The sequence below is a fragment of the Cebus imitator genome, unplaced genomic scaffold (genome assembly GCF_001604975.1).
Source record: "Cebus imitator isolate Cc_AM_T3 unplaced genomic scaffold, Cebus_imitator-1.0 Scaffold460, whole genome shotgun sequence".
In the NCBI taxonomy this organism is placed as follows: Eukaryota; Metazoa; Chordata; class Mammalia; order Primates; family Cebidae; genus Cebus; species Cebus imitator.
The window spans coordinates 909046-931569 of NW_016107775.1; the positions used below are offsets into that span (position 1 = coordinate 909046).

The 22524-nt window shown below is 36.0% G+C and overlaps 1 protein-coding gene across 3 annotated transcripts in view; it reads right to left on the bottom strand.

Annotated features, from left to right (window-relative positions):
• The window catches only part of ZNF451 (zinc finger protein 451), an 83137-nt gene that overhangs the window by 14803 nt on the left and 45810 nt on the right, over window positions 1-22524 (bottom strand). For 2 of the 3 annotated variants that reach the window (XM_017512009.2, XM_017512013.2), the window contains 7 exons: window positions 21448-21574; window positions 14105-14258; window positions 13464-13611; window positions 6606-8209; window positions 4132-4275; window positions 2960-3090; window positions 1227-1413 (listed from right to left, as the gene is read on the bottom strand). In XM_017512009.2, coding sequence (XP_017367498.1) covers window positions 1227-1413; window positions 2960-3090; window positions 4132-4275; window positions 6606-8209; window positions 13464-13611; window positions 14105-14258; window positions 21448-21574 — 2495 coding nt within the window. The remainder of the gene's footprint in view (window positions 1-1226; window positions 1414-2959; window positions 3091-4131; window positions 4276-6605; window positions 8210-13463; window positions 13612-14104; window positions 14259-21447; window positions 21575-22524) is intronic. The other variant, XM_017512010.2, reaches the window with a different exon arrangement.

A 22524-nucleotide genomic window follows, 5' to 3' on the forward strand; every position in this document is an offset into this window, starting at 1 on the left:
AGCTCTGCCTCCCTGGTTTAAGTGATTCTCCTGCCTCAGCCTCCCGAGTAGCTGGGACTACAGGCTCACGCCACCATGCCCAGCCAATTTTTGTATTTTTAGTAGAGACGGGGGTTTCACTATGTTGGCCAGGCTGGTCTCGAACTCCTGACTTTGTGAGCCGGCTGCCTCAGCCTCCCAAAGTGTTGGGATTACAGGCGTAAGGCTCCGCGCCTGGCCATCATTTTCTTGTATAATCCTCCATAATTACTCTGTTTTAAAGAGTATAAAGAGCACAGATTGCCGATTCCTAACTTTGCAGAAGTTAATTGATCCACTGTAATCAGTGATCAGAGCAAAATTCTTCACAATGGGTTTTCAATCAAAATGTGCTTCCACATATACTGAAAGAAAAAAAATATCTAGGAGGCAAGCAGAGTTGAACAACTTAAAGGCACACAATAAAAATGCCAAAAGCCACTATTTTTCATTAAGGTAATTCATTAATATCTTCAAACCTTACTCATGAATTTAAGTTATTAGGATATTTAAACATTAATCTTTCTATCCATATTTCTTCAGATATTATGAAAAACGGGGGTATAGCTCATTGGTAGAGCAATTGACTCAGAAATTATGAAAAACAAAAAACAAAACTTCTGAATCCTTAGAATTACATCTTTTCTTAAATACTAGGAAGTGAAACTAGACATCAGCACTCATTTCACTGAACAATCTCCCAAAGGTACAGAAGAAAGTGCAAGTCCCAGTCATAAGACAGGATGTACCCACTTCTCTAAGGACCTAAAGACCTATCAGGGTTTCATTTTGTCACTGTCACCCTCTTAAATGATTGCCTTTTTTATTGCTTTCTGGTTTTCACCTATAAGCACACTGCTTTCTAAAAAACTGAAGGTCATTTGGAATTTCAGAAACTAAGTAAAGATCTGAATTCTGAGCTTTTAAAATTGTAGTAACATACTATAATGTATGAATATATATTTTATATACATCAATATAGATTTTATCTACTAGATCAAAAAAAGCCTCCAGAAAATTATTATGAATTCCTCCTCCTTCTAAAACACTAAAAACTGAAAGTGAGATTTTTTAAAAGACAGAAGTAAGAGAACGTGATGATTTAGTAAGCAGGCAACAGTTTACTAGTGGACAGCAGTTTATTGGTTTCTCTCAGCAATGAAGTCTCCTCCTCTTGGGCGGTTTGCACTGTGACTGCAGCTGCGTACCTTTGGTGGTATCAGATATGCTATTTAACAAGGCACACATCATATCTCCCTCTAAGTGGTGAGGGTTTAGTATATGAGCTGGCCTCTGAGTCTTCTTAAATTGATTCTCTAGCTCCAGAAAACCTTGATCTCCTGAGAGGATGGTGAAAGGAATTTGCTTGGGTAGTTGTTCATCTAGACGGCCAGCCTAAGTTAGAACAAATGGCACAGGTTGATAAAAAGTCAGCATGAGTTTAAGTTAGAACAAATGGCACAGGTTGATAAAAAATCAGCATGAGTTTCAAACCAACTTATCTCTATTTCACAATGAACACATACCGAGGAAGGTATATTAAGCTTGTTCCCTAGTCCCTACTAAAGTATGACATAAAGATCTCTTTCGGCTGGGCACAGTGGTTCATGCCTGTAATCCCAACACTTTGGGAGGCAGAGGCAGGCAGATCACCTGAGGTCAGGAGTTCGAGACCATCCTGGCCAACACGGAGAAATCCTCTCTACTAAAAAATGCAAAAATTAGCTAGGTGTGGTGGCATGCGCCTGTAATCCCAGCTACTCGCGATCCTCCAGGCTGAGGCTAGAGAATTGCTTGAACCCAGGAGGCAAAGGTTGTAGCTGAGACTGCACCACTGCACCCCAGCCTAGGTGACAGAGCGAGACTCCATCTCAAAACGAAAAAAGAAAGAAAGATCTCCTTCATAAATGAAATACCCCACATTTAAGAAAATATAAGATGCCATCAAATGATATAAGCTATATTTTATATGCCATGAAAAGAAAAAGCCAAAATGGAAGTCCAACAGAAGGACCTCACATAAAGTTGGAATGCTAAAGGGCCATATACACAATGTAAGGGTAAATAAGAAATCTGCCACAGAGAAAAGGTAAGCAAGGCAATTTGCATGATGCAATCTTGGCACTAGATACAGGGAAAAAGAAATCTTTTGTTGTTTAAACCACAACCTACAGTCAACAAGTTTGGAGAGTAAATTTACATTATCAGTGTGACATGTAAGTCCTAAGCAGAGAATTTAAAGTGAGTCTCAGTTTGGTAGTTTCTCTAGGTAACTGGCAGAGGCAGAGGCAAATGCAAATTATATCTAGGCCAACAGTGATAGTTCAGGTGCCTCTTAATTTTAGAGATATTAAAATATGAAAGGGTCTTAACATATATCAAATACAGTATCATCAGCAGGGATCAGTGGCTCACGCCTATAATCCAGCACTTTGGGAGGCCTAGGTGGGCAGATCACTTGAAGCCAGGAGTTCAGGATCAGCCTGGCTAACATGGAGAAACCCCGTCTCTACTAAAAATACAAATATTAGCTGGGCATGGTGGTGTGGGCCTGTAGTCCCAGATACTCAGGAGGCTGGGGCATGAGAACCATTTGAGCCCAGGGGGCAGAGGTTGCAGTGAGCCGAGATTACACCACTGCACTCCAGCCTGGGCAACAGAGCGAGACTCTATCTCAAAAACAAAAACAAAACAAAAAAACAGTATCATCTCTGCATTTATCCCACAAATAGTTGAGGATCCATTGCGGATAGCTGAAGGTTTACTAGACGTTGGGGATAAAGCAATAAAAATATGCTATGGGCTCCTACCCTCATAATAGTCATAGGTAAAACCTGAAGTACTGAAGAATGCTCTGTAACTCTCACTACAATTCAATTGGGAAAAAAAATGCAAGTGGGTCTGAGATTCACATTAGATTTTGAATAAAACAATGACTCACATGCATACATATGGCAAAATCAGCAGCATCTTTTCTTTTACTACAGCGAGGATGAAGGAAGAAGCATCCAATCCTGTTCAGATAATTATAAATCTTACAGTTGAGTGGAGGCTTCCAATTGGTGTTTCCTCCTATTAATTTTAGAAAAGGCAAAATTGATAGTCAAACAGGGGAGGAAAGGCCAAAAATTTTATCAAGAAAAAACACATACCAGAAAAAAAGATTTTCTGGAGACAAAGTACTAGATTAGCACGTGGAAGAACTCCATCCTAGCATAAGCATCATCATCTTGTTGCTTTACAATCTTGAGAAAGGAGACCAACTTCCCTGAATCTGTCAACTCATCTTAAAACTCACATGGATATTAAGCAAAATCAAAAGTAAGGTGTGTAAAAATTCTTTGAATGGCATTATTCTGTAAGTGTAAGCATAAGTGGTTTTTACAAATATGTCACCACCATTCAGTGCACAGAAATGTTGGGCAATTACCAAAGCTCAACTTACTAAAACAATTATACTGGCTAATTTATCCAGGTCTGTAGGTTTCCTATATTTAACCCCAATCTTTCTCTTTACATCCTATTTCCTATCAAACACGAACAATAGCAGATGCTCAGTATACTAATCTTCTGTAAACCAAAGAAGTCTCTCCCCCAGGTTTGGTTAACAATTTGTAAAGAGGTTTATATGACGCTGAACACTTAAGAACAGCAAGGATGAACCAAAGATGCAGTTACGCATGTTGAAAATAACATTAGTCCTGTAAACTGAGAGGCCACATTTCGAAAGTTAACTTTGCTATTTATTAATTTTAAAACTTTAGGGGAAAAAAATAAAAACAAAACATCTGCTTCTTTGCATTTTAAAAGAGATAAAACCATAATAATCAGTAACCATGTTAGTATAAAGCCATAGTTCCTGACACATTTTAGGTGCTGAATAAAGGCTTTTTCAATCTCTATCAAAAGATACATAAACTTTGAGTCACCAAACAGAGTTAACATTTACCACAGAGGCATGTAAAACTATTCTAGCAGAGTAACTATAACACAAAATATTCCAATTATGTTCCTATGTTCTATCCAGAAAGGTTTAAGAGAAGCCTTTTAAACTGAACTATATTCTAAGAGGTGGGAAAAAGAGTTTACTTGTGTTTTTCTTACTAACCGTACCTTGAAAGCCCCAAATAAATGTTCCTTGGTTTAGATGCCCTGGTAGATGACCAAAAAAGTTTGACCAGTTATCAAAATCTACAAAGACTATATGAGTCATGGTTCGCAGGTAATCCAAATCTGGAAGCTCAACAATTTCTTCCTCTGAGAAGACAAAAATATCAACATGAATTCAGTAAGAATTTGCTAAAATCAATCTGATTTCAAATCCAAAAGATATTAGAAGCCTAATATAAAAAAATACTTATCTTGAATGTTACTCATTTCTATCTAAACCTTTTTGTGAAATCCAAATCTGTACATGACACTGTTTACATTTAAATCAGATAAAAATATTCTGAACATTTCACAAATTTGATTATATATCCTTCTTGCAAATATTTGCCATGGATTCTAAGGCTTGTTAAAAAGAAGAACTAGAAAACCTAGAAGAACTAAAAAGAAAAACTAGAAGAACTAGAAAACCAAGTTTTAAGGCTAAATAAGCAAAAACTAACACCATCTGTATAAAATTTCAAGGTAACCTATTAAGAACATTCTCACCACCAGAATTTGGTTCTTTTCCCAATCTAGACTGACTTATTAGTAACCCTCTAGCTCTACAATTAAATACCCTAGAGAGCAGAAATAAGATAACCTGGAACCATGCTGCCATAAAGTCATGCTAGAAATAGATGCCAGTGGCACAGTGACACCTCTCCCCATAAACACACCTTCTTGGTTCTCTCAGATTCTTCTTTCACTTCCCCCCATGCCCTAACTCTCATTCTTTCTCCCCTTTGCCTCATTTCATACTTTTCCACTTTGACAAGGCCTTAAGTTTCCTGTGGTAGCAATGCAAACTTTAAAATGTTCTGTTATTTTTAAAATGAATTGTTTCTACTCTAGTAGTTCCCTCAAATATACCACTGCCATTCCCTTCCATTTCTCTAAGCTACCTTACATCTTTTCTCTAACTTCTCAGTAATTCTAGATTTAGATATTCCATTTTCTATCAAATGCAGACTAACACAAATTCCTAAAAAAGGTAAACAAAAGAGCAAAAGAAAGGCCTAGGAGAACATAAAACAGTGCAACCGTGTTTCACTATTTAGAGTAGAGTTGACCAGGCAGCTCATGATTTAATTCTTTACCACTGAAAATATGTCATGACTTAAGGTGATGTTGAGATCTACGTATACTACAGAGCAAGCCTGTAAAAGTTCACTAGTTAATAAAAACATATTACTGGCCAAAATTTTCACATATTCTCATTGTACCAAAATACACTACACTATATAACTCACTAAGAGTTAATATTTATTTAAAAGAATATAGACTTCAATCAGATGTGGTGGCTCACACCTGTAATTCCAGCACTTTGGAAGGCTGAAATAGGAGGACTGCTTGAGGTCAGGAGTTCGAAACCAGCCTAAGCAACATAGTAAGACTTCATCTCAATAAAACAATTTAAAAAATAAAAGAATATGCACTTAAAATTATACTCTAAACAAAACAAATTATATTTCTAAACAATAAGAAAAAAACACGTAACACTTGCCTAGACAGACTTAATCCTATCATATGGAAGATAGTCTAGGGTATGCACAAACAAGGAAATCATATTTCAATTTTCCCCCTGGTTTCTTGCAACCACTTTAACTCTATTTCTTTTTTTTTTGAGATGGATTTTTCGCTCGTTACCCAGGCTGGAGTGCAATGGCGCGATCTCGGCTCATCGCAACCTCCGCCTCCTGGGTTCAGGCAATTCTCCTGCCTCGACCTCCTGAGTAGCTGGGATTACAGGCACGCGCCACCATGCCCAGCTAATGATTTGTATTTTTAGTAGAGACGGGGTTTCACCATGTTGACCAGGATGGTCTCGCTCTCTTGACCTCGTGGTCCCACCCGCCTTGGCCTCCCAAAGTGCTGGGATTACAGGCGTGAGCCACCACGCCCGGCACAACTCTACTTCTAATTGCTATTTTAACCGTATGTTAAAGCTTTGCTTCCAAGTTAATCATAACAAAAATATATAAATGCTGAAATGATCTTTAAAATTTCTCACACTAAAAAATATAGCCAAATAGAAACAAAAATAATTCACATGATTTATCTTTTTGTGAAATCAAATATTACAAGAAAAACTTAAATGACAGCAATATCTAGGATAACTTTCAAATCTAACTTTCAGAAAGACTATCAACTTCCTTCATCTTCAAAATCTCCACCCCTTTTGTAAAAGAAAACAAAATGATACCTAAAATATATATTATTTAAAGCCAACATATACTCTTTATCCCCTTAAGTTTAGAAAGTGGATAAATGCAGTAGTTGGAATACAAATCCCTAAAATGTATATACCGTAGTAATTAACTAACATATCCTCAAAAAGTTATCCTGTTTCTTGCTTCAAAATTGAAATGAGGTGGGTACATTGTATGTAAGTTTCAATATTAGCATATGAAGTTTTGCACAGAGCTATAAAGCCATACCTATATTCTGATAGCTTAGGTCATTCTCAACTCCTTTCTCCATGTCTAAACTTTTTGAATAGTTTACTGCCTGTTTCAGTTTTCTCTCTGCATGTGAGGCACTGGCAGTAAACTTGTACAGGCTTGATTTTTCAGATCCAAAATAAGCCACACTGGGTTTCTGTAAGAAGCAATGTTTTCTATGGAAATGCTGCTGCGCACTCTCAGGATCATGAAATGCTTTGGTGCAGGTGCCACATTTGATTACATAATGCTGCTCCTCCTCACCACTCTTTTCTTTGTGCTCTTGATGGATATGAGTGTTCATGTCGGTTACATTCTGTGCTGTTGCTGAACATAAACTGCAGCGAAACCACAGTTTTCCTTTATCCAGCATGATTTGGAGACATCTACTATAATCTGCTTTTCTGTTGACTTTACAGACGTAACTCTCACGGCAACCACAAGTTAACTGGTTACTGGTCTCCATTACTGGAAAATCATCTTCAGTTTTAATTGAAGTTTCAGTTTTTTCTGACACAAATACATAATCTATGCTGTGGTGCTCCTCATAATGACTCAAAAATGCTTCTTCCTCATTAAAAATAAGATCACAAAGCCCACACAAGTATTTAATCTTTATCTCATTACCATGTTCATCTTGGCAATGTCGGTACAATGTTTCTATCTTATGAAAAGGCTTTCTGCAGTGAGCACAGCTGTATCTATGAAACTTGTGGCTTGCCAAAGACAGGCAGTGCTGTTTTACATATTCTTGGGAATCAAACATATCTTCACAAATCCGGCATTGCCATTTGCCCCTTGGAGAACTATTTGTTGGAGAATGATCAATAATAGTAATAGCTGATAAAGGCTGGTTAGCAGTCAAATTACCCAATGTTGTAGAGGATGACGGCAAAGTTTCATCTTCTACCTCATCCATCTCATAAAAATATCTGTGTCCATTATGAAATTCAGTCACATGTGCCATGATAGTCTCTTTCCTTGTTAACTCCTTTTTGCATGTTCGACACCAGAAAAGAAAGTTATTTAAATGTGCCCCTCCATGAATCCGGCTCATGTGTAAACGAATGACCCCTGAATCATCACACACCTTTGCACAGACCACACACTTATAACCCATTGTGTTTGCTGAGAAAACATGCTTTTCTACTGCATCTTCACTTAGGAATCGTTGATTGCATTCACAGAACCAGGTTTTAACTACTGACTTTTCTTTCTGGACACAAGCAACACCTTCATGGCTTTTATCTTTTAAATTCATCTTCTTTTTTGGAATGGCAATGCACTCCTGTGAGCTAGATTCTTTAATAGACATAGTTCTTTTAAGTGACGAAAATTTTGATTGATCCAACAATAAGTGCAAGTCAGAAGAAGGATCCTTATTCCCTTCACTGCTGTGGCAATAAAGTAAGACTGATTCTTCCACTGAGTTAATGAGTCGAATTTTGTGTGCTGAATTTTGCTTATGATTTTGGGTGCTGGTTTCATCCACAAAGACTTGATTGCAATCTGGACAATAACCTCTTAATATGAATTTCTCTGCAACCTGGGTAATGCTCTTCTCAGCTACAGCTACGGGACCAGCATTTCGACAACGAACTCTAAATTAGATAAAAAGAAACAGAAACTCTTTCAGAAGTATTTTCTAAACATACCATTGCTGCATTTTATTGAAAGAATTACAAAATAACCAACATGTAAATAAGCACTAAACGATATTTTTCAATAAAGATGCGGATGACATAATGATGTTCTATCATCTCAAAATATTTGAGTATTATTTACATTTTATCTATTTTTAGTTAAAATACAAAAGGCTAAAACTGATTCAAAATTTTTTTAATTCAGGCAAATTTTAGAAAACGAAAATCAGTATCAAAAGCACTGACAGAGGACCTTATTGAACATGCAAATTATTAGACTCTCCATAGAAATTAAAATGTATGAAAGAACACTATGGTAAAATTCTAGACAACCCAGTACCTATTCTTTACAAACTGATCAATGTTGATACAAGGGTATCATAACCAAAACAACATGTACTGGCATAAAAACTGACACAAAGATCAATGGAACAGAACAGAGAATCCAGCAATAAAGGCACATATCCACAAACTACTGATCTTTAACAAAAGTAAGAAAAATAAACACTGTGAAAACGACACCTTATTTAATAAATGGTGCTGAAAAAACTGGATAGCCATATGTATTAGAATAAAACAACCCATATCTCTCATCACATACGAAAATTAAGATGGATTAAATACTAAGACTTGAAACTATAAAATTCTAGAAGAAAACCTATGAAAACCCCTTCTGGACACTGGCCTAGGCAAAAAATTTACGTCTAAGTCCTCAAAATCAAATGCAACAAAACCAAAAATAGACAAATAGGATTAAAAAGATTAAGCACAACAAAAGAAATAATCAAGAGAGTAAACAGACAACCTACAGAATGGGAGAAAATATCTGCAAACTATGCATCTGACAAAGAACTAATATTCAGAATCTATTAGGAACTTAAAACTACTCAACAAGAAAAAACCCACAAATAATCCCAACAAGATGTGGGCAAAGGACATGAATAGACATTTCTCAAAAGAAGACATACAACTGACCCAAAAATACATGCAAAAAATACTCAACATTACTAATCATCAGAGAACTTCAAATTAAAACAACAATGCGTTACCATCTTACACCAGTTAGAATGGCTGTTATTAAAAAGTCAAAAAACAACTGATGTTGGCAAGGATATAGAGAAAAGGCAACACTTACACACTGTTGGTCGGAAAGTAAATTAGTATAACCTCTATGGAAAATAATATGGAGATTTCTCAAAAAACTAAAAAGAGAACCACCCTTTGATCCAGCAGTCTCACTACTGATACCTACCTAAAGAAAAAGCAAGCATTATATCAAAAAGACACCTACACTTGTACATTTACCACAACACTATTCACAATAGCAATAATGAATGGAATCAACCTAAGTGTCCATCCATAGATTATGAATAAAGAAAATACGGTATATATGCCATGGAATACTACTCAACCATAAAAAGAATGAAATCATGCCTTTTGCAGCACTGTGTATGGAACTGGAGGCCATTATACTAAGTGAAATAACTCAGAATGCCAAATACTGTACATTTTCAGTTCTAAGTGAGAGCTAAACAATGGATACACATGGCTATAGAGAGTGGAATAATAAATAGACACTGAAAACCCCAAAAGGTCAGAGGTTGGGAAGTGGGTAAGGGTTGAAAAATAACCTATTGGGGTTCACTATTTGGATGACAGGTACATTAAAAAGCCCAGATATCATCACTTCACAATAAATATGTAACAAAACTACACTTGTACCCCCTAAATCTATAAATAAAGAAATAAACATGAATAACAGATTCGTTTTATGTCAGGCAAATGTCATGACCATAGGTACTTCTGCACTGAAGAACCAGGCTCAATAAAACCACACACTATTCCATAAATTAACTCAAAATAAATCAACCTCTCTAGCAAAATAAAAAAATATAACTGCTTCAACTGTCTCCCCTTCACTACTAAACTCCAGAGAGAACAGACCTGCTACCATTTTATACATTTAATCTATTTCAAAAGAAAAAAAAATTATACAAAATACGTTCTCTAATTATTGTGAAATTAAATTGGAAATGAGAAATAATAAAAATCCCTAAATATTCATAAATTAGATACCTAAATAACATCTATAAACCTTTAGAAGTTAAGCAACACGTATCATTTTTGTTTGTGTGTTTCAAGACAGAGAATCTTTCTATCACCCAGGCTGGAGTGCAATGGCACGATCTTGGCTCACTGCAACCTCTGCCTCCCAGGTTCAAGCTATTCTCTGGTCTCAGCCAACATGTAGCTGGGATTACAGGCATGTACCACCACACCCAGTTAATTTTTTTGTATTTTCAGTAGAGATGGGGTTTCAGCATGTTAGCCAGGCTAGTCTGGTCTTGAACTCCTGAGATCAGGCAATCCACCTGCCTCAGCCTCTCAGTGTTAGGATTACAGGTGTGCGCCACCGTGCTCGGCCAAGCAACACATTTCTAAAAAACCTATAGGTCAAAGAAGAAATCAAAAAGGCATGATAACATTTTTCAAAAAGATTTTTAAACAGCTTTATTGAGATATAATTCACGGCCACGTGCGGTGGCTCACACCTATAATTCCAGTAGGCTGAGGCAGGCGGATCACTTGAGGTCAGGAGTTCAAGACCAGCCTGGTAAACATGGTGGAACCCTGTCTCTACCAAAAATACAAAAATTAGCCAGGCATGGTGGCACGCACCTGTAGTCCCAGCTACTTGGGAGGATGGGGCATGAGAATCGCTTGTACTAGGGAGGCAGAGATTGCAGTGCGCCAAGATCACAACACTGCACTCCAGCCTGGGTAACAGAGACCCTGTCTCAAAAAAAAAAATAGTGAGATAATTCACATACCACATAATTCACCCATTTAGGGTATATAATTTCAACTATTTTTCACACACAGATATGTGCAACCATCAATACAGTCAATTTTAGAACACTGCGCCATGTCAAAAAGAAAACTCATACACTTTAGCTGTCACCTCCCCACCTCCCTTTTCACCAAGCTCCCCAACTCCAAGCAACCACTGAGCCCTAAGCAACTACTTTCTGTGTCTACAGATTTCCCTATTCTGGAATTTCATGTGAACAGAATTATATAAATGGAAATTTTGTGACTAGCTTATTTCATTTAGCATAATGTTTTCAAAGTTCATTGAGGTTGTAACATGTAATCAGTATTTCAATCCTTTTCATGGCCAAATAAAATTCCTTTGTATGGGTATGTCCATTTTAAAAAATTTGTCAGCTGATGGACACTTGCGCTGCTCCCACTTTTTTACCATTATGAATAATGCTGCTATAAACAAACATACATGTCTTTGTGTAGATACACATTCACATTGCTCTTGGCTGTCAAGTAGCAAAAACTGCTGGAGCATATGGTAGTTTTATGATTAAACGAGGAAAAAAGAGGTAAGTATTTCTAACTGAATAAAAATGAAAACACAACTTATCAACATCTGTGAGATGAAGGTAAAGCAGTGCTTAGAGGTAAATTTTTAAATGTTTATATTGAAAACAAACATTCAAATTCAATCTAAACTTCTACCTTAAGAGCTAGACAAATATAGGCAAATTAAATTCAAAGTTTAAAGAGCAGAAATTAATAAACTAGAAAATGGGCAAACAACAGAGAATCACCAGGGAAACCAGACAACGGTTGCTGTAAAAAATCAATAAAAATTTAAAATATATTATAGAAATAAATACGAAACTTTAAATACATCAAAGCTGAATTCAGAAAAACTAAATATATTCTTTAAGCAAGAAGAGGCAAGGGTTTCTTAGGACACAGAAATCATGACTGTTAAAAGAAAGAAAACAGGCTGGGTGCAGTGCTCAAGCCTATAATACCAGCACTATGGGAGACCGAGGTAGACAGATCACAAGGTCAGGAAATCAAGACCATCCTGGCTAACAGGGTGAAACCCCGTCTCTACTAAAAATACAAAAAATTAGCCAGGCGTGGTGGTGGGCACCTGTAGTCCTAGCTACTCCTGAGGCTGAAGCAGGAGAAACGCTTGAACTAGGACCCGGGTGGCATAGGTTGCAGTGAGCTGAGATCGCACCACTGTACTCCAGCCTGGGCGACAAAGCAATACTCCATTTCAAGAAAAGAAGAAGAAGAAAATCAACAAATTACACTTACTGCAAAGAAAAGCTTCTGTTCATCAAAAGTTATAATTAAAAATATAAATATGCAAAATCAGAGCTAGGAAAATATAAATATCTGTATATTCTAGAAATTCCTATATTCTAGAATCTGACAAAAGATTTGTATCTAGAATATACAAAGAACCCCAACACACTATTAAGAAGGCAAACAATTTAATTTTTTAAATTGGCAAAAGACTTAAACAGAGATTTCACAAAGATAAACAGCCCATAAGCACATGAAAAAGTGCCCAACATCATTGTTCATCAAGAAAATGCATACAATAACCTGAGACACAAGAATAGGTAAAACGAAAAAGAGTGACAATATCAAATGTTATCAAGGGTGAAGAGTAAGTAGAACTTTCATACCTTACCTGTAGGAATATAAACTAGTACAACCAACTTTGGATATTTGGTAGATTCTCATAAATATACATCTACTTCTGAACCAACAATTCCACTTTTCAATGTCCATCCAAGAAAAATGGAAACATATGCCCATGAAAAGACTTGTAAAAAATATTCAAAGCACCTTTATTCATAAAAGCTATAAACTGTAAAAGCTATCAAGATGGGAATGGATGAACAAACTGTGCTATATTCACACAATACTACTTTATCAATAAAAAGGAACAATGTACTAAAAAATATAAATAAATCTCACAGATACCATGGCAATAACAAATCATACTGGAATCTTTCTTGGTTACTTGATAAATGTGGCCTTTCAATGAGATTTAATCTTTCACATGTATATGATAGTTTCCATTCCAGTTGACTTAAAGCCAAGGCTCTACTTTAACCCTTTCCCCTACTCACACTAACAGAAAACACACAAAAAAACATACACAACACTCAGAACTATTAGCTTGCTTTACATTTACAGCAGTATCAATATATCCATGCTTCCGCATCTCTAACGTCTCTCAAAATGCTAAATTTGGTTAATTTCCAGGCAACTGTATATTCTCATTTTAAAAGGAGAGAAACATGGGATAGAAAATGTATTTGCTGAATCTTCTCACTGGGAAAAGCTCACCAGTATTCCTTTACAGACCCAGACCTATACAAACCTGAAATGAGCAGTGAGCTCCATGTGGGAACGCAGTGTCTGGTGGCAGGCCACACACTTAACTTGAAATGGAACATCTTTGCACAGAGAGATCAAAAGTTTCCTTGCAAAAGATGGAAAAGATATTGGTTGTGCAATTCCTTTGTTATCTGAAAGAAAAAAAAAAAACGATAATTTACAAAGTTATTTCAGTATAGAGTAACTCAACCTTCCTCCCCTTAGCCCTTCTCAACATTAGTTGGAGTAAGTAAAAGAAGACAGTTACTTTGGCAATAAAAATATAAGGGAAGCCACTTTTCAGCCTTAAATACAAAGAATGCCTTACTCATACACAAATTAAAATTTGAGTCTTAAATGCCAAGAAACAGAAAACTTCCAAAATATCATGATATTACAAAAACATTATCCTGAATAAATATTTGCTTCCCGTGTATCTCTTCACTCTTCAAAGTTAGTAAGCATACTCATATGTACAAACAAATATGAATCTTTGTTTTTAAATAAGAATTCAGAGTCTTTTATTTTCATAGTTCTAAAACTAAGATGAGGATAAGTAATCTCAAGAATGATCTGAGAAGTATGATAAATCAGCAAAGATTAAAGTAGTTTAATAATTTTCAGCAGATGAGAATATTAACATACCACCCAGTTTGAAACTCTGATGGAAATGATTCTTTCCAGACATATGCTTCAAACACTCATCCTTGCTGCTAAAAAGAAGGAAGCAATTTGGACATGCAAAACACTGAATAATCTGAGGAAGAAGGTTGTTGTTATGTCCATCATCTGTGGCTTCCTAAAACATAAGACAAAGCTGTATTATGGACAACTAAAATCAATACTCAATTTCTTAAAACCAACTTTCAAAATTCCCTATTTATCATTTATTTGCAATATCCTGTATCAATTTTTAACATGAAAGATGTTCTTCTCTGAGTGTGAATTATGGAACTTTTATTATCACTGAGGTCCCAAATGTAAAATTTTTAGTTTTTTTCTCAAAACCAAATTATGGCCATCTGTTGTGGTAATAAATATAGAAGAACATTTGCTTTCTACATATTTTTCATTTTTTACATACACATTCACATGTAATATATAAATGCATAAATGTGATCACACCACACATACTTTTCCTAATGTGTTGCCTTCTTCACTCTACCCTGCATTATGTATCCTTCCATAAATTTCTCCATGCTTAATCAGCTACAAAGATACATAGAAATATGCAAGGGAAATGTCATTGTTTTATGAAATATTATTTTATAGACTCTTCTGCCTATTAGTTTTCTCATTCCATAGTATCTAATGGAAATTCCTAAAAATCAGCTGGTACATCTGTAATTAAGGCTTCTTAATGGTTGCAAACTATGCTATGGTGTGGATCTATTCAACTTAGTCAACATTTATTTCCAGTTATATTTTTAGTTTTATTGTTTTTCCCCCATTAGAAACAATGATCTTGTAAACATCCTTGAATACATATCCTTACTGGTAGGTGCTTTTTTCTCATTCTCAAGAGTGGCCCTATAGGGCTAAAGGGTATATACTGAATGTTAAAAGACATTGTATGACTGGTTTTCAAAAAGGCTCTACCAATTCATATATCCCCTAGTACTCAGTGAGTCTGGCAATAATATATATTATGAATCTTTTTCATTTTTGTCAGGTTAGCTTTTGTATTTTTGGTAGAGATGGCATTTCCCCATGTTGCCCAGGCTGGTCTTGAACTTCTGGGTTTAACTGATCCACCTGCCTTGGCCTCCCAAAGTCCTGGTATTACAGGCATGAGCCACCATACTTGGTCTTCATTGCTACTTTAATTTTCATTTCCTATCTGTGAATTTGAGCATTTATTCATACATTTGTTAGCTACCTAGATGTGTTCTTCTGTGAATTTTTTATTCATATTCTTTAGCTTTATCTTTCAATTGTTTTGTTTTCTCTCCTTCTGATCAATTTGTATCAGTCCTTTGTTATTGAAATTAATTCTCTACCTCATTTTCCATTTTGGAACTATTTTTCCAGTACCTGTTTTGTTTATAGTCTTTCTTATTTATTTACTTATTTATTTATTTTTGAGACAAGAGCTCACTCTGTCACCCAGGCTGGAGTGCACTGATGCAATCATGGCTCACCGCACCCTTGACATCCTGGGCTCAAGCAATCCTCCTATCCCAGCCTCCCAAGAAGCTGGGACCACAGGCATGTACCAATATATCCAGCTAATTTCTTTTTATTTTTTGTAAAGGCAAGGTCTTTCCACATTGCCCAGGCTGATATCTAACTCCTGAATTCTAGCAATCCTCTTGCCCTGGCCTCCCAAAGTGCTGAGATTACAGGCGTTAAGCCATTACTTGGCCTATGGTCACTTTTTAAATTTGACATAGTCAAATAGGTATGTCTATTCTAGCATCTAAGTTTCTAAACCTGGTTAAGAGCCTCCTCTATGTTAAAATAGGAAATTTTAAAAGTGTAAGTGTATATATATTTGTATGTGCTTGTTATAAATATAATTTCAATTCTTGTTAATCTTTACAGTAATAGCCTTAAAAACTGTATTGTGCCTTATATTTACTATCATTAACACCAGAAACATCAGAATAGTTTATGTAGTGCTTATAAAAAATTTGTATTTATACTGAGCTCGTGTCAGGAACCATACTGAGGTTCTAAATATGTTTACCTACTTAATCCTCGTAATAACCCCATGAGGTACCATCTTCATTATTTAGAAATGAGAAAATTAAAATTCTGTTAAGTCAACCAACTTACCCCTCCCTAGAAAAGACAAACTTCCATTTAAACCCAGCTTTACAAACTTGGTTATGAATTCTATGCTGGTTTCACTACTCCCTCCCCACCATACTCCCCACTCCTGTTTTAATTTGATGAGTGCCACACAGAAAAATAACACCAAGGAGGACATTTTCATTCCAATTTGAAGATTCTAAATGATGAGAGCAATAAAGGCATTTACTAACCACCAATTTATACATATTTCTCCTACTCAAAGAACCCTAAACTCATAAAACCATTTTTGGTTTAATTGTGAGTTATAAACAAACTCACATAAAGTTGTTTAAATGATTTGCTCAACAGAACCGAAATGTGAATTCTACATAAAATTTTATTAGAATGTACCTATTACAAAAATATTGTATTCTTGGCCAGAAGCAGTGGCTCACACCTCTAATCTCAGTACTTTGGGAGGCTGAGGTGGGCGGACTGCTTGAGCCCAGAAATTTGACACCAGTCTGGGCAACATAGCAGGATCCCATTTCTCTCTCTCTTATTAAAAAAAAATTTTTGTATACATATATGGCATACCTGCAAATATGTTCTACAAATTGGGAGGAAAAAATGGAAAATAAGATACGTGATAAAGTGCTCAATTCCTTTTTACCATATTTCTGGTTACATTAAAAGACACCATACAAATTTGTACTATAAAAAAAGTAGGGCCTGGCAGGGTGGCTCATGCCTGTAATCCCAGAAGTTTGGGATGCCAAGACAGGCGAATCATCAAAACCAGCCTGGCCAACATGGTGAAAACCTGCCTCTACTAAAAATACAAAAAATTAGGCAGGTGCCTGTAATCCCAGCTACTTGGGAGGCTGAGGCAGCAGAATCATTTGAACACGGGAGGCAGAGGTTGCAGTGAGCCAAGGCTGACTGCCACTGCCTGGGCAACAGAGCGAGAATCCATCTCAAAAAAACAGCAAAAAAAAAAGTAGAACCAAAAATACCATTTCACATCCACTAGAATGGCTAAGTTTTAAAAGACAGGAGTAAGTGTGGATAAGATGTGGAGAAACTGAAACCCACAAACACTGCTGGCAGGAAAGTAAAATGGTGCTGTGCATTAGACAGTAGTTTGGCAGCTCTTCAAAAAAAATTAAAAAGGTGCCATATGATCTAGCAATTTAACCCGTTAGAGGAGTTAAAATGTATGTTTACACAAAGACTTAGAAGTTTGTTTATAGAAGCATTGTTCATAGTAGCCAAAAGGCAGAAACAACCCAAATGTCCATCAACTAATGAACGGTTCACTAAAATGTGGCATATATCCATACAATGAAATATTATTTGGCAATAAAAAATGAAGTACTGATACATGCTACAATATGAATAAGCCTTGAAATACATTATGGTAAGTAAAAGAATCTAGTCACAAAGGCTGCATATTGTTTGATTCCTTGTATATAAAATCTCCAGAATAGATAAATCCATGGAGACAAAAAGTAGTTTAGTGGGTATGTAGGGATGGGGAAGATGGGTTACCAAAAGAGAAAAGTCACCTTGTATGATACAGTAGCCCTAGAAACAGAATAATGAGTGGTAGCTCCAACCAACTCACAAATGACAGTGAGGTAACAAAGGAGCTTAGAGTAATATATCTATCACTACTATCACATAAGAGGGAGAAAAGCAGGATGCTGTCTGGTGATATAATAGCCATTTAATGGCTTTCGTGTCAAAAGCCACTAGAAACTTACTACTCAAAGTATAATTCAATGAATGACAGCAATGGCATCACCTAAAAGCTTTTTAGAAATATGAATCTAAGGCTTCACCTGGGACATCCTGAGTCAGAATCTGCATTTTAACAAAATTCCAAAGTGATTTGTGCATGCATTAAAGTTTGAGAAGGCCTAGTCTAGAGGGAAGAAATTGAAGATCAAAGAAAAAGGGGAAGGAGGCAAGGAAAACAATGCAAATTGTGAATAATTTGACTTTCTTTCATTGGAGACTGTCATTTTACAAAACAGAATCCATACCTATAAAAAACAGCGAGGCTTATACAATCTTCTAGTGACCTCTTCTGGTTGATTTAAAAGAGGCAATTACAACCCCCAACGCATACTAGTTTACTTTAGAGTCCTGGTGGTGACACAAATGTCAAGGAATAAGCAATCATTGAGGGTTACAGGTCAGGCCTGAGGTGCTTTATAGAGTATTACATTTTCTCTTAACAACCTCATACGTTAAGTATAAGGATACCATTTTGGGGATGAAGAAACTAAACTCACAGATTCAGTAACTTGTTAAGAACATGAAGCTAATAAAAGTTACAGTGGAACCCAGGTCTGTCTGACACCAAACCCTTTGCTCTTTCTATGTTACCACACTGCTTTTCAGAAGGCTGAAGGTCATAAATCTACTTCCTAGAGAGAAGGCAAAAAGGAGTGCAAAACAGCATGGAATGTGTGGCTCTGAGAAAAAAGAAAAAAACAAATTAATGAAATTTGGGGAAACAAATTAGAAAAATAATTAATGTTAAACTACCTTCTCAAATTTACTAAAGAAAAAAGACGTATACTCATTATAGCAGAGAAAACAGTCAGTACATGGAATAGGGAAACGTGTCCTCAAAGAACTCTAGTTCTGAAAAACGCAGAACATCAGTATCCTACTGCAAACACTAAAATATGGAATGCAGTTCTCTTTCACCCTTTTTTCCTTCTTTCCCCAAATCTTCCATTTGTCATGAAAATAGATAACCCTATCATTTCTTTCTTCAATATGTCTTTTGGCTTCACTTTAAGCTATTCATTCTGAATGCCATTACCTAAGTCAAACAATTCTCTCAGAGCTAAATTACTGCAAAAGTCATCTAAACAGGTCTCTTTGTCCACATCTCTCAATCCATTCTGAACAATACTGCCATTTTAATGCCACTCAGTTTCTTCAGTATCTCTAAAAATAGGGGAGGAACTGGGCTCTAAAACTGAAAGTCCTTCTAGCTCTAAAAGAATAATGTGGTATTTTTATCATGTCACTGTTCTGTAACAGTTCCTTCTTGCCAATATCTAGTTTAAAATCTTGTGCCTTTATGATCATGTTACTATTTATTTTTTTTAGGAATCCCCAAGACTATCCTAAAGTTCAATGGTTTGTTAGGAGGATTCCCTAACAAACCATATAGTACAAGTATATGCTCCCTAGACACAGCATATAGTTGTACTCACAGCTATGACTTATTACAGTGAAAGGATACAAAGTAAAATCAATACAGGGAAAAAGCACAAAAGGCAAAAGTACAGAAGAAACCAGGTACAAGGTTCCAAGAAACCTTCCCAAAGGAGTCACAGAGGACACATTTAATTCCTCTAGCAATGAGTTGTGACAACACGTGTGAACTACTGTCTACTAGGGAAGCTTATTAGAGATTCAGAGTCCAGAGTGTTTACTGGGGTCTGGTCATATAGGAAATCTCTGCCTAACATGTACAAAAATTCCAGACTCCCATAAGGAAAGGAGGTGTTGGGCATAAACCACACTGTACACTATTACTGTTTACACAGTAGGTGACTCATATCAAGAGAATGAAAGAAAACTCTCCCAAAATCCAAGTTTTCATACACCAGCCAAGAACCAACATTGCAAGCAAGACTTTGGAAAAATAGTAGCCTCAGGCCTGCTATGTTAACTTTTTTTTTGTACACTATCTATTCCTGCAGTCACTACTCTGTTTAGGCTCTGCAATCTTACTTAGAATTCTATCATTTTTACTTCCATCTATCCAAATCCAATCCTGGAGAATCTCTTCTGTTCCATAAAGCTTTGACAAATTCTCTGATACTTCTCTCCCTTTCTCTGAACTCCTATTTCACTTATATTGTACCAATAAGGCTTGTTCACTCTACAGCACAAGCTCCTTGTGTTTAAGAACTATAGTTCTCCTGTACTACAGTGCCTAGTCAATGTTGAACAGGATGCAGGCTCTCAAAAACTAATGAGTGAGTGTAAAATAAAATCTGCTTCAAGATGCACATCTGTTCTGGGAATGTGCTCCGGTGCCAGGACAGAGAGGGGGAGGGCTGCAGAATTCAATTAGATATACTTAGAATGAAAGCTTTAATTCTCTACTGTGAACCTACACAGAATCCAAGCTATTCCCCACATTACTTTCCAGATATACCTCTATATAGAAGCAAATTCTGAAAACATGTTTTTGTTTAAAACAAAAACACCGATATTCGAAACAAATGTTTTACTATTTCAAAATCTAGTATTTACTCAGTAAATCCAAGTTGATATTTACTCAACTATCCAAATATGGATATTCTTAAAGGTTTTTAGTTATCAGAATATTTAATGTGATATTATTTTTAATAATAGCAAACAATACACCCAATGGAAAATTTATTAAATTGATTAATACTATATTCATACAGAAGAAAATTATTCACTGATTTAAAACGTAGAAATGTATGCATTGATTCAACAAATATTCAAGCTTTTATGTTTGCAACACACTGCTTTAAATCACAAAACACTTTAAAACCTTATCTTAAGCAAAAGCATTTATCTATATATGGAGAAATACTAAAAACGCATATATCAAAATTTTAACAGTGCTTATCTCTGTGAGATTAAGGGTGATTTCTTGTCTTTTTGTTAATATTTTAAAAATTTTCCACAATGAATATACATTACTTCTGCAATATTAGTAAGTTATTAAAGACATCTGCTATCAAATATGGTAAAAACCTATTAGTGTTCTGTATTACATGGATTTGCATATCCATAAATCAACTCATGCCCCGTAAGATTTAAAACTTAACTAGAATTATATAACACAGCTTTTAAAATACTAGTTATATTCCTTAAAACTAGCACTAATAAAGAACTTGTCATTTATTGTATGACTCCAACATTTCAACGAGCAGTGAAAGATAATGAACTTAAGAACAGGGTTCTGGTTCTCATCAAGTAATGAGGTAATTTAATTTCATAGAGCAACTCCATGAAAGGAAGGACTTTGATGACAATCTCTAGGACTGCTGACTTTAAGGTATCAAGTTTACCTGCCTATAATAACTAAGTGGTCCAAATCATTTTATTTTCAATTGACAATCACAGTTTTGATACTTACATATATCACTGGTAACTGCAAGCTTAAGAGCAGCATGAAAAAACCTACACTCAACTCCATGGCTATCTAGAAAAATAATACTCAATTTTGGACATGCTCTTACCTTATCAAAAAGGTGATCTCTATATTGCTGTTGAGTAACAAATTTTTTGTAACATACTACACAAGCAAAGGAGCTGAAGAAAGGTCCATGTAGTGAAATTGTTGGATCACATGGAGAATGATCAAACCTACTCAGCAAAAGAGAGGTAACATTAGATAAATCTACGTTCTAGGGAAACAACTATGTCACTCCATTTGTGAAGCTAAACACATACCCGCACACACTCAGAACTTTGCACTTTTCTACTGATATTAAGTAATGTTCTTCATATTCAACAAATATCAAGTGGTTCCCATAGGCTCAGCAATTCCCTCAGATAGTGACCAACAATTAGCTCAAGATTTCATATGTACTAAATATCCAGTAACATATTTTTAGGCATTTCTTACCAAACTGGTAAGCTTCTCATTTGAAAATCTTAAGTCCAGCATCTTTTACTTCTTGCCTTGGTTATAAGACTCACAACTAACTCTAAATGGATCACTGTAATAATAATCTCATGCTAAGATTTCTAGTACACTTGTTTCCCATAATGGCTTTTAATCCTTTTAATCACTTTTACCATTTAATAAATCTGATTATAAAGTACCTGGAGCACTTCAGTTAAGACACAGTATGCTACTGCGTTCTATTACTTCCCCTACCCCAGATCTAGCTTTGACTTCGCTTTTCTACAGAATGCTCCAACTCCCTCTAGAAGCTTTCTTGATAAGACATAACTAGGGTGAGACATATGTAAAAGACAACGGCTTAGAGCCCCAACTCTCAATTTCCCATCCTTCAACTATTAGAAAGGGAGGCTATGGGGATTTGAATGTTTAATACAACGTTCCCTTGATATCTACATTCTCAAGCTCCACTATTCAAAAACTCAGTAAATTAACTGAGAGCGGTGGCTCACGCCTGTAACCCCAGCAATGTGGAAGGCCGAGGTGGGCAGATTGCAGAGACATGGCTTTGCAAAAATTAGCAGGGTGTGGTGGCACACACCTGCAGTCCCAGCTACTCAGGAGGCTCAGGTGGGAGAATCCCTTGAGCCTGGGAGGTGGAAGTTGTAGTGAACTGAGATTGCCACCG